Source organism: Acomys minous, assembly GCF_964271855.1.
Source record: "Acomys minous genome assembly, chromosome: 16".
In the NCBI taxonomy this organism is placed as follows: Eukaryota; Metazoa; Chordata; class Mammalia; order Rodentia; family Muridae; genus Acomys; species Acomys minous.
Genome location: NC_140498.1, coordinates 61,796,478 through 61,809,439, shown reverse-complemented (window position 1 = coordinate 61,809,439; position 12,962 = coordinate 61,796,478). Strand labels below are relative to the sequence as shown.

The 12,962-nt window shown below is 40.0% G+C and overlaps 2 protein-coding genes across 2 annotated transcripts in view; one reads left to right on the top strand and one right to left on the bottom strand.

Annotated features, from left to right (window-relative positions):
* The window catches only part of LOC311587541 (uncharacterized protein), a 297,218-nt gene that overhangs the window by 35,929 nt on the left and 248,327 nt on the right, over positions 1-12,962 (bottom strand). The window lies entirely within an intron of this gene.
* LOC311586311 (uncharacterized protein) overlaps positions 1-12,962 on the top strand; it is a gene marked incomplete at its 3' end in the record, with an annotated part of 28,925 nt that overhangs the window by 2,383 nt on the left and 13,580 nt on the right. The window contains exons 2-4 of the mRNA XM_084762281.1: positions 2,482-2,608; positions 2,801-2,861; positions 6,013-6,202. Coding sequence (XP_084618407.1) covers positions 2,482-2,608; positions 2,801-2,861; positions 6,013-6,202 — 378 coding nt within the window. The remainder of the gene's footprint in view (positions 1-2,481; positions 2,609-2,800; positions 2,862-6,012; positions 6,203-12,962) is intronic.

The following is a 12,962-nucleotide window of genomic DNA, read 5'->3' as shown; positions in this document are numbered from 1 at the left end:
ATCTGTTTTCAGCTGTCATTACAGAGATTTTTTTATTAGTAATTTTTTATTTGTTTGTATTATGATGTCTGTGTGACAAGGCATATTAATTCTAGCACAACTGCATCTAAAGTCTTGGAGAAAAGTCTTTCCAATAAAGCTATGCTAACTCAGGGGGGCCTTGATGGCTGTCTGTTTCCCAGAGAAATGGCGTTGCTTTCTTCTTGACTAAACTTCCTAAGTTCTTTAATTAAAGGAGTGTACCCCAGCAGAGTTTTAAAATAACTCATTTTAGTCAATTTGTGAACTGTCCATTTCCATATCAGGAATAAATATTTACATGTGGATCATGGCTTCTGTCTTCACCCCTGTTACCTCTCCTCTCTTCTCCCACCTAGTTCCTTCCCTTCATCTATTTCAGATATCTATTTTAGTTTAGTTTCCGAGTGGACTTCAAACATCCTCCCTTAAGATCTTCTTGGCTTCTTTGGTTCTGTGGATTACACTATGGCTATTCCATATTCATGGTTAATATCAACTTATAAGTAAGTACATACCATTCACATCTTTTGGATCTATGTTACTTCACTCATTAAGTTCTTTTGTATGTCCATCCATCTTTTCTAGTTTCATCCATTTTCCTGGTAATCATATTAAGTTTTGTTTTTTTTTTAAAAAATAGCTGAGTGGTATTGCCTTTGTAACTGTTCCAACTTTCTTTATCCATTCTTCAGTTGTGGGACATCTGTGTTTTTTCCAGTTTCTGTCTATTATAAATTAAATTTCTGTGAACATAGTTGAGCAAGTGTCCTTGTGTTATGGTGTAGCTTATTTTATTTATGTGCCCAGGAGTGGTATAGCTGTTGAGGTAGGTAGATCTTTAAGTATGTCTAGTAACAATTTTCTGAGAAACCTCCAGATTGATTTCCAACATGGTTGTAGAAGTTGTCTTTCTCACCAGAAATGGAGGCATGTTGCCCTTCTTCCACTTCCCCACCATCGTGTCCTGTCACTGAGGTTCATGATCTTAGCCATTCTGACAGGTGTAAGATGGAAATCAGAGTCATTTTGATGTGCATTTCCCTGATGAATCAGGATGTTGAACGTTTATTTAATAGCTTCTTGGAGATTCGAGATTCATCTGTTAAGAATTCTCTGTTTAGCTCTTATCCCCATTATTTACTTGGATGATTTGATTTATTGGTGTCTGATTTCTTGGGTTCTTTCTGTGTTTTTGAAATTATCCCTCTGTCGGACATAGCATTGGGGAAGGTCTTTTCCAGTCAGCTATCTGCCATTTTTTCCTATTGACAGTATCCCTTGCCTTCCAGGAGATTTTCAGTCCTATAAGGGCCCATTTATAGTTGTTGATCTTAGTGCCTGTGACATTCAGAGAGTTGTCTCCTTTACTAATGTGTTAAGGGCTATTCTTTACTTTCTCTTCTATTAGATTTACACTATCCAGTTATATGTGGAGGTCTTTGATCCATTTAGACTTGAGTTTTGTGAAACGTGAGAAACACAGATCTCCATGTCTTTTACTTGATACAGACATCAAGATTGGCCGGGACCATTTGCTGAAGATGCTTTGCTTTTCCATTGTGCAGTTTTGGTTTCTTGATCAAAAATCGAGTGTCAGTAGGAGTTTGGGTTTATTTGTGGGTCTTTGATTCAATTCCATTGATTAGCTGGTCTGTGTTTAATGCCAGTACCATGTGTTTTTCTATTTGATACCTCCAGAAGTTTCTTTATTACGCAGAAAAATTTTTAACTGCTGGGTTTTTTGTTGTTCTATATGACGTTAGGTTTTCTCTTTTAAGGTTTACAAAGAATTGTGTTAACTTTTATGGGCATTACATTAAAACTATTGATTGATTTAGGTGAGATGGCAGTTTCTACTTCTTTATTCCATCCAACCATGAGCATGGGAGATCTTTCCATCTTCTGATTTCTTATTGTTTCTTTTATCAGAGCCTTGGATTATAGTCATACAAGTCTTTCACTTGCTTGTTAGGTTTTACACCACGATGTTTTAAATTATTTGTGGCTATTGTACAGGGTATTGTATCTATAGTGTTTTCTCATACCATTTATAGATTGAATTAAAAAGGGCCACTGAAGGCTTTGCATCTTGCCTACTGAGATTACAGGCATGAGAAAATATACTCAGCTTAAAATTTATTTTTATCATTAGTAATTGTTTATACAATTTCTCTGACATGAGCCCAGTATTCCTAAATTGTTTTTCTACCTCCCTCCCCTCTTCTCTGTTGATTGGCATTTATCTTGCAAGCCTATACACTATTCAAGGGCTGAAGAATGACAGATGTGGACCTCTGTATTCAGGATCCTTTTAAAATGACTTGGTTACATTAGAATATCTGTATCAGGAAATAAATGTAGGAAGCCACAGAATTATATGAATATATTGTCAATAAAGGATTCAGCTACACTGTTATCACTATCATGCTTTCTCTTGCACACATGTGTGAGATATTATAGGATGCAGTGACCTATGATGATGTGAATGTGAAATTCACTCAGGAAGAGTGGGCTTTGCTGGATCCTGCCCAGAAGAGTCTCTACAAAGACGTGATGCTGGAGACCTACAGGAACCTCACTGCCATAGGTAGGACTGTGAACTTTATGTTCCTTTAAAAATGTAGCAGTAACTCTTTCTCCGTTGTTGGTATTTGTTATTGTAATGTCAACTGAAAATGAGGATGAATGAGATGAGTAAATCTCATTTTTACTAAAAAGTTACTTGAATTTTGCCTACTTTCCAATAATATATCATGCATTTTCTCATACTCTAATTTAGGTTACAATTGGGAAAATCATAAGATTGAAGAGAATCTTGAAAGTTCTAGAAGATCTAGAAGGTAATTTTCATGTGCAAGTTGGTACGAATATGCCTCTGCATTACTTTTAGTGCATCCTTTAAGTTCTGAAGAGAAGCAAGAGTGGAAATATGCACTGTTTGAAGTGTTTCAATGATTATTAAATTCTGACAAAACCGTGTACTTCAAAATCAGGTAGCTGATTTATTTTTTGTAAGACATTTCTCTAAAAAAGAAGATAAGAAAACAATGCATTAACAGATATCACCATTTGAATTATAGTGAGCTAGACTATAGAACTGCTAGTCTCTGTCTCACAGCACTTAGATCATGCAGAAGATATCCACATTAAGTAGGCGATAAGTCTATGTCCAAAACTTTCTAATAAACACGTAGTCCATCATAAAGCTGTGTGTTCATAATATATTTGCAGTAATGTTGTTAAGTTTAGTGAGAGGGACAATTTATGAAAGTGAAGAATGTTGTTGTGTAGAAACTCTAATCCCTATGCAGTGTTTCACTGAAAAAAACAAAAAAGTGAGACTGTGAATGCAGGGTAAACCATTTCATTTGTAATCTTCCTTAATAGATATGTCATTTATCACAATGGATACAGGCACTATCGGCATAGGAACGTTGAAAAAAACCAATTTAACCCCCTCTTCCTCAGAAGAGTTAGAATACTTGTAGTAGTACCTATAACTTGTAGAATTTCTGAATGTAATATGTGTTTAAAATTAATGGCTTTTCCAATTTTATTGGCAATATATCCACAAACTCACACTGCAGAAAAGCTTCCATGAGTACTATCAATGTGGATTGCCTCTGTTTGTCTCGGTTCACTTTGCAATTGTAGTATGACTCACATGATAGGAAAAATCTTAATGTAATTAGAGTGGTAAATCTGACTTCTCCCAGTTCTCTTCCAATATGTGAAAAACCTCTTCTATAGTAAAAGGTGCTATAAATGTGGTCCATGCAATACATGAACTTACAGTCACAGGGCTATTCAAAGATACAAAATAACGCATGAAGACAGGAGAAAAATGAAAGTCAATAAAGTGATAGTATCATGAGATCTTATTACTCTCTATTAAATTGTTCAAAGCACAATCTAGAACCCCATCCTAAAAAACATCTAACATTGACAGCATATGTGAAATGCAACATCTCTTCTAGTCTGGTTTCTTTTTTTGCAATAGCAAGATATGTTTTCACACTATCATTAAAGAAGTTTTTTTCTTAATCTCCTAAATAGATACAGTGATTTCTCCCTACGAAGGCTTGTTAATTCTAGAACATCTGCACCTCTAGCTTTGTAGAAAACTGTTTCTGAAATAATGTTTACTCATGTTGTTTCTTTCCTAATCTGTTGCCCTCCATGGCAGTGACCTTGCTGTCTCCTTGATGAAACCATGTAAATCCTTAAATTTAAAGACTGTATCATGAGCTGGGCGTGGTGGCGCACTCCTTTAATCCCAGCACTCAGGAGGCAGAGACAGGCCGATTGCTGTGAGTTTGAGGCCAGCCTTGTCTACAAAGCGTGTCCAGGACAGTCAAGGCTACACAGAGAGACCCTGTCTTGAAAAACCAAAAAAGCCAAACCAAAACAAAACAAAAAACTCCAAAACAAACAGATAAAGACTGTATCATGACAACATTTTAAAATTAACCATTTGAGTCCTGTAGTCAACTATCCATTGCAGTCAGAGGAAAAGAATCTGCATAAGGAGCATGGTTTTTCTGTCTTCAGATCAGATTAGAAGGAATAATTTATTATCTATTCCACAAGGGTAAATGGGGTAGGCAATCAGCTGCTGCAGCTAAAATTCTGAAAAGTAGGAAATATCTTATTGCTGATGTGAACGAAGGGATCTCTAAAATCAGGTTCTGCCGGGCATGATGGCACACGCCTTTAATCCCAGCACTTGGTAGGCAGTGGCAGGTGGATGTCTGTGAGTTCAAGGCCAGCCTGGTCTACAGAGTGAGTCCAGGACAGCCAAGGCTATACAGAGAACCCTTGCCTTGAAAAAAAAAAATAAAACAAACCAAAAAACAAAAAGCAAACCAAAAACCTCAGTTTCTACCTACTGTGGAGTCCCCTCCTGGCTCCCTGTGCATCTAGTTACATAGTGTACAGCTCCTTCAGTACCATGTCTGCCTGGACAATGCTGTGCTTCCTACTATGTTGGTAATGGACTAAAAGTCTAACACCATAAAAAACCCTCAATTAAATGTTACTTTTTAAATAAGGGTTGCCTTGTTCATGGTGCTTCTTCACAGCAATGAAACCGTAACTAAGAAAGAAATTGTTTTCACAGTCAATATAGTTAATTTTTTAAAATACAAGATGGGCGTGGTGGTGCACGCCTTTAATCCCAGCACTCGGGAGGCAGAGGCAGGCGGATCGCTTTGAGTTCCAGGCCAGCCTGGTCTACAAAGTGAGTCCAGAACAGCCAAGGCTACACAGAGAGCCCTGTCTCGAAAAACCAAAAAAAAAAAAAAAAAAAAAAAAAACCTTAGTAGTAAATTCTGACCTAAGAGCAGCCATGACTGCAAGATGGTGATAAGAGTGACCCAGAAAGCTAGATGTGTGAATTAGAGAGGATAAGGTTAAGTATAAAAACCCTGAGAAGAAGCCGCCAGCTCTCTCGCTGTCACCATGACTGCCTGAAATGCTGCGCTCTCCCGGACCGAGCAGACAGACAGGCTGTCAGATAACAACCAGAGAACTGATTTAAGTCGCAGCAGCGAACCTGTTCGACAGAAAATCGCGATATCAGGTCGTATACCCTAATGGCATGAGTTCCTAGAACATTGATATTATAAGATGCTAAATGCTACTGCTATTGGAATTAAGATAGTTTTAAGAGTATAATGGAATGGTATTGGTGGCTTGGCCTAGGAGCCTTAGCTGCCGCCTTTTGCTGTAGTTGTCTTTGTATTGCTAATAAATCTCTCTTGCTAAAACGTGCTGCTTGCTCTTGGCCTGCCTCCTTTGTTCCGGATTCTGAGTATAAACTCTCTGCTCGCGACACTTAGGTCTTTTGTCAAAAACTTTTGTGTATGTTTCTGCTTTTGTTTTAGGCTTTTTCTCTCCATCCCCTTTATTTTTTCATAGATATTGTACACATTCTTGACTATTCTAATTTCTTGTGATATTAAAGTATTTTCCATTACTAAACTTTTTTAGTATGGTCAGTGTATATGTCAGTCAACATGAAGTAGCCAATCAGAGCCTCCAGGCAGAGATGCGGAGGCGGGTTCTTCCGGGAGCCTTGCTGAAGAGCTGCACAGGCTTGGGTGGTTCCGCGTGGTGTGCTCTGACCTCTGCTGCTGGGTGTTGTGAGAGAAGCTTCAGCAAGTTCCGAAGTCCCGACATGGTGAGTGGAGGGTCACTGCCCACAAACGGGAGGAGCAGGCTGCTGTGGAGAGCTAGCTGGAGTGGTGGGGCTGTGTGGGAAGACAGACCAGTAGGCTATTGGAGACTACGCACAGGTGCTGCTGAAATGCCGATCTCTGCAGTTCTGCAAATGGACTGGAAGCCTGGGCCATGAGCTATTGTGCTGTGTCCCTTCAGGACACTGTAATTCTAAGGGAGGTTTTCATGTCCCTGGAGACTTGCTGGCCAATCAGAGCCTCCAGGCAGACCAGCCAATATGAAGATGAGGCTCTTTCTTCTGGCTGCCACGCACAAGTGCAGCTCTCTAGCTGAGCTTTCTTTAATGGTTCTGTGTGATGTGCTTTGAGCACTGCTGCTGAGTGCTGTGAGGGAAGCTCAGGCAAGCGCCAAAGTGGCAACATGCTGAGCTCAGGGTCACTGCTGACTGATGGGTTATCTCCACAGGTGAAATAACCCAATGGGGCCAGATTGAAAGTAAAACGGAGGCAGGTGGATCTCTGTGAGTTTGAGGGCAGCCTGGTCTACAAAGTGAGTCCAGGACAGCCAAGGCTACACAGAGAAACCTTGTCTCGAAAAACAAAAAACAACAAAAAAAAAGTAAACCGGGCAAGTTTACTTAGGAAGTGAAATTCCTTGGCTAGTTCAGGAGCCTCAGTATACAAAGCCTGAGGAAATCGCCCCGCTGGACCCGCCCTCCCCCACCCGCCCTCCTCAGCTCGCCCCTCCCGTGGCAACTAGGATTACAGGTGAAGGAAGATTAGGTATTGGCCACCTGCTGTACTAGGGAAGCCCTTGGCCCCAGGGGAGGGGCTTGGAGCATCTCAAGGAATGCTAAGAATGTGCAGAGGCTTTCCTTGCAGGGGGCAGGGTTGGAGAAAGAAGTGGGCTCTAACAGACCAGGTAGATGACAACTGAACACCCACATTGGGGAACATCAGAAAAGTGGGCTACAGGAGCTGGTGTGGTGGGTCCTCCCTGAGGTTGTGTGGTCAGCAAAGGCCAGATGTGGCCACATTTGGCCCGTGTTAAGCTTTGATGGAGAAAAGTAGAATTGATGATGTGAAGGATGCAGCAATTCGTAGAAATTTAAAAAGCTCAGCTAGAATTTAGCTGAAGGAGGATTGCCTATAACACACCCCACAGGAAAACAGTATGCTAACCGGCCTGTTAGAAGTCAGGATGCTAGGATACAAGATGCAATTCTTTAAAAACTTACTTGACATAAGACATAGCTTGTGCAAAACCTCCTCACCTCAGCTTTTGTACTTTGTATCTTCTACTTCTCCTTTCTTTCTCATCCTCTGGAACCTTCCACTTAGGACTCTGTCACTGATGTTTGAAGGCACTGGGGTCCTTAAAAATACTTCTGTCACTGTCATTGCTGGGCGAATGTCTTAAGTGGCTAGGCTTGCTGTGTCCAGTCCATATTTCAGTTGTTCAAAACATAACCTGGGGAGTAAATTTAAAGAAACTTAATGGCAACAGCATGTAGAATGCTAAATCTGTTTTTAGCTGTCATTACAGAGATTTTTTATTAGTTTTGTATTTGTGTGTATTATATGTATGTATGTATGCATATTAATTCTAGGACCGCTGCATCTAATGTCTTTGAGAAAAGTCTTTCTGATAAAGTAGGCTAACTCAGGTGGCCTTGAAGCCTGTCTGTTGCTTCCCAGAGAAATGGCCTTGGTTTCTTCTAGACTAAACTTCTTAAGTTCTTTAATTAAAGGATTGTACCACAGCAGAGTTTAAAAATACTCACTTTAGTCATGTAGTGAACCGTCCATTTCCATATCAGGAATAAGATTTTCATGTGGATCATGGCTTCTGTCTTCAGAACAGAACAGGATGCGCAGTTTACTTTTACACTGCAGAGTGAAGCAGCACAGGCCGTAACTAGCTCACAGACTAATGTTTAGGGCAGTTAGCTGCAAGAGTCAGTACTATGAAGAGAGACCTGATTGAGGCAAAGTGAATTATGATGTCATCTCCCAGCATGGATTAACTCATACATGTGAATGGAAACAGACCAGATCGGTGGGTAAACATTTTGGGTAGGTTAGTTTTAACCACAGAATATTAAATTTCTTTTTAATCGACTCTCCTATGCAGATATGTGCAATCCTCATTGACACAGGTAAGTCAGCTCAGACATTTGAGACTTAGGCTACTGGTTGTTGGTGTCTGTCTGATCTGAGCGGCTAACATTGCACAGAAGGGCAAAGTCAAACAGTACAAGTTTGGTAGTAGAGTTTTTGGTGTCACTTATATATACTATAGTATCATCTGCCAATTAGGATACATTGAATTCCTTTCCAAATTCCACCCTCTTGATCACTTTTAGTTGCCATATTGGTTAGGTTGGACATCAAGTGTTATATTAAGTAGAAATGGAGAAAGAGGACAGACTTCTCTTTATTCAGATTTTAGTGGAATTGCTTTGAGGTTCCCTCCATTTAAGTTGGTGTTGCGATAGACTTGTGTAAATTGTGTTTAATATGTATAGGTATGTCCCTTGCATTTGTAATCTCTCCAAGACTTTTATCATGAATTGGTGTTGAATTTTTGTGAAGGGCTTGCTTAGTGTCTAATAAGATGACCTTGTGATGTTTTTCCCTATGTCAGTTTATTTATTTTACCATGACTTGTTTTCCTGTCATGAGCCATTCCTGCATCAATGGGATGAAACTTCGTCAACCATTGTGGGTTATCTTTTTGATATGTTCTTGGATTAAGTTTACATTTATTTTATAGAGTATTTTTGCTTCAATGTTCATGAACAAAATTGGTCTGTAAATCTCCTTCTTTGTTGAGTCTTTATATCCTTCATGTGTCAAGAAGGTATTGTGGCCTCATAAAATGAACTGGGTAACTTTCCTTCTGTTTCTATTTTGTAGAGTACTTTGAGCAGTATTGAAACTAAGTCTTCTTTGAAAGTCTCGTTGAATTATGCACTAAAAGCGTCCAGTCTGCATTTCTTTCTTTATATATATAAAGAGATTTATTTATTATTTATACAGTATTCTGCTCACTTGTATCCTGCCCACCACAAGAAGAGACCAGATCTCATGACAGGTGGTTGTAAGCCACCATGTGGTTGCTGGGAATTGAACTCAGGACCTTTGGAAGAGCAGACGGTGCTCTTAACCTCTGAGCCATCTCTCCAGCCCCAGTCCTGCATTTCTTTTGTTGGATTCTTTTAATGAATTCTTTCATGTCACTAGGTGTTAGAGGTCTACTTATGGTAAATTGTTATATCATCTGGATTTAACTTTGGTAAGTGCTACATGTTGTTGTTAGGTTTACCTGTAAGTAATTAACATTATTAGGCCTATACCTATTATTATTACAACAGTATAACCCGCTAGCAATCAGTCAAGACACAGATACGTGTTATATTTTAAAATACTCGTAGTTAACCTAGGGCAGGGCAGATATTAATTCTCTAAACTACTTCCCTTAGTGGGGCAGGTATGGGATACCTGTCCCAATCCCACAGCATTTAATTCTAATAATTTCTATCAAGCTACCTCACATCCAGAATCCCACATAGCTGCTAAGGTTCTTCATCAGGGCCAAATCCTCCATCCATGCTGGCCATGTGCTTCTCCTCCACCTAACTCATGCTGGGAAGACCTCCTTCTTTCCCTTGTACTCAGATCTGTCTTCATCCCAAGATTCTCTCTGTCTTCCCAAGCCCTAGACCCTTAGCCATGTCTATTCCATTTGCCCTGCCCAGATGTGATGGTCTTATATTAGTTAGCATCAAAATACAGCCGACCAAAGGCTACCTATGAAGAAAATTATTCATTTTGTTTAGATTTTTCTATTTGATGCAATACGGGTATTTAAAAGTATGTCCTTATGATTTTGGAGATTTTCCCATTGTATGGCACCCTGCTCATTTTATTCTTTTTTCTTTTTCTTTCTTTTTTTTTTTTTTTGGTAAATGTGACTATTCCTTCCCTGTCTTTTAGTTATTTCAATAAGGGTTGTCCATTTTGTTGATTTTTCTCAGTGAACCAACTCTGTGTTTCATAAATCCTTGTATTGTTCTCTTTGTTTTTATTTTTTGATTTCAGCCCTAATTCAATAGTTTCTTCCTGTCTACTACTTTTAGTTGTGCTTCCTTCATTTTGTTCTAGACTTTATATGTGCTGGTATGTGCTTAGTAAGAAATTCCTGTATATGTTATGTATGCACTTAGTGCTGTCAACTATCCTTTTTTTTCTTTTTTTATTAATTAATTTATTCATATTACATCTCAGTTGTTAGCCCATCCCTTGTATCCTCCCATTCCTCCCTTCCTCCCACTTCCCCCCTACTCCCCTCCCCTATGTCTGTGTCTGAGGGGGACCTCCTCCCCCTGTATATGCTCATAGGGTATCAAGTCTCTCCTTGGTGACCTATTATGCTTCCTCTGAGTGCCACCAGGCATCTCCATCCAATGGACATGTTCAAATATGGGGCACCAGAGTTTGTGTGAAAGTTAGATCTCCTTCTCCACTCAACAGTGGAGAATGTCCTATCCATCGGCTAGTCTGGTTAAGGGTTCGAGGTTTACTGTCTATATTTTCCTTGGCTGTTGCCATAGTTTGCGGAGGACCCCAGAGCCCAGACTCGCCTGTAGTTTTCCAGGACCCGCTGGATCCTTCTATTTCCTCATTCTCCCAGGCTTCTCACACCTAAAGTCTCAATAGGATTTCCTCCCCTCTTACCTACTTTCCTGGTAGGTACAGTTTTTCATGGGGACGTACACCTTGGACTAGTGTCTGGATATAAGTGAGTATATACCATTTAGCTCTTTTTGCTTCTGTGTGAACTCACTCATTATGACAATTTCTAGTTCAATCCATTTGTCCACAAATTTTGGAAATTCCTTGTTTTTAATAGCTGAGTAGTATTCCGTAGTGTAGATGTGCCACAGTTTCTTTATCCATTCTTCTACTGAGGGACACATAGGTTATTTCCAAGTTCGGGCTATTATGAATAAGGCAGCTATGAACATGGTTGAGCATATATCCCTGTTGTGTGGTAGTGCATCTTCTGGGTATATTCCAAGGAGTGGGATAGCTGGGTCTTGAGGAAGCCCTATTCCCATTTTTCTGAGAAAGCGCCAGATAGCTTTCCATAGTGGTTGTACTAGTTTGCATTCCCACCAGCAATGAAGGAGTGTTCCTCTTTCTCCACACCCTCGCTAGCATGTGGTGTCAGTTGAGTTATTGATCTTAGCCATTCTGATGGGTTTAAGATGGAATCTCAGTGTCGTTTTGATTTGCATTTCTCTGACGACTAAGGTGGTCGAGAATTTCTTTAAGTGTTTCTCAGCCATTTGATATTCCTTTGTTGAGAATTCTCTGTTTAGTTCTGCGCCTCATTTCTCTATTGGGTTATTCGGTTTGGTGATGTTTAATTTCTTGAGTTCTTTATAAATTTTGGATATTAGACCTTTGTCAGATGAAGGGTTGGTGAAGATCTTTTCCCAGTCTGTAGGCTGTCGCTTTGTTCTCTTGACAGTGTCACCTGCCTTACAGAAGCTTCTCAGCCTCATGATGTCCCATTTATTAATTGTTGACGTTAAGGCCTGGGCTGTTGGTGTTCTGTTCAGGAAGTTGTCTCCTGTGCCTATGTGTTCCAGACTCTTCCCCACTTTTTCCTCTAACTGGGTTAAGGTCTGTGGTTTTAGGTTGAGATCTTTAATCCACTTGGACCTGAGTTTTGTGCATGGTGACGAATAGGTGTCTAACAACTATCCTTTTATCATCACTTTTATTGTGTACTATATGTTTACATATGATGTGCATTCATTTGCATTGAATTCTACAAGGTCTTTAATATCTTTCTTTATTTCTGTCTTGACCCATTTTCACTCTGGGGAGAGGTATTTAGTTTCCATGAGTTTTAAAGACTTCCTTTGTTTCTGTTGTTGATGACGTGTAGCTTTAGTCTATGCTGGTCAGATAGAATGCAGGGGTTGTTTCAATTACCATGTACCTTTTAAGACTTTCACGGTGTTTGAGTATGTGTTTAATTTGGAGATATTTCCATTTGTTTTTGAGAAGAAGGCAAACTCTTCTGTGTTTGTGTGGAATGTTCTGTAAATATCTGGTGAATTCTTTGGATTTTAATAGCAGGTAGCTGAAGCATATTTCTGTTCATATTATTCATGCAGAATCAAGCAACAGGTAAACCCTTCTCTGCCATGGACTCTTTTTGTGAACTATGCATACTTTGCAAGAAAGTTTCCAGGTCCCCTTCTGAGGATCTGCAGCAGCCAGGCAGGGCTGTTTCAAGTTTTGGCCCTGGAATCCCCCTACATCATTCCCTGGGTGCCCCCTTTTTACATCTTCTGCTCACCTGGGTGCCACCTGCGTGTGTTCCATGAGAAGGGTTCTCAGATGTTCAGCTTGTATTGTTGGCCTCTCCACACCTCCAGACAGCGTCATCCCAGGACTGCAGAGCTGCTGTGGCTAAATCTCCACAGTGCTGGGATGAGCGATCACACTCCTGGAGAAACTGAGAAGCTGAAGCCATGGAAAAGGCAGCAGCACCCAAAGCATCAGTTGTAGTTGCTGCTGACAGGGATCTCACAGGGTGGGAGATTTGTTCAACTGGAGCTACTCTGTGAGCTCCAGTGCCAACTCTATTGTAGGGTTAGATTTTTCAATACCTACTTTACTTAGGGTGCCTAAATCCTATTATCTTCCTTTTAATCTACCATCGAGAGGTAGGGGAGAAAG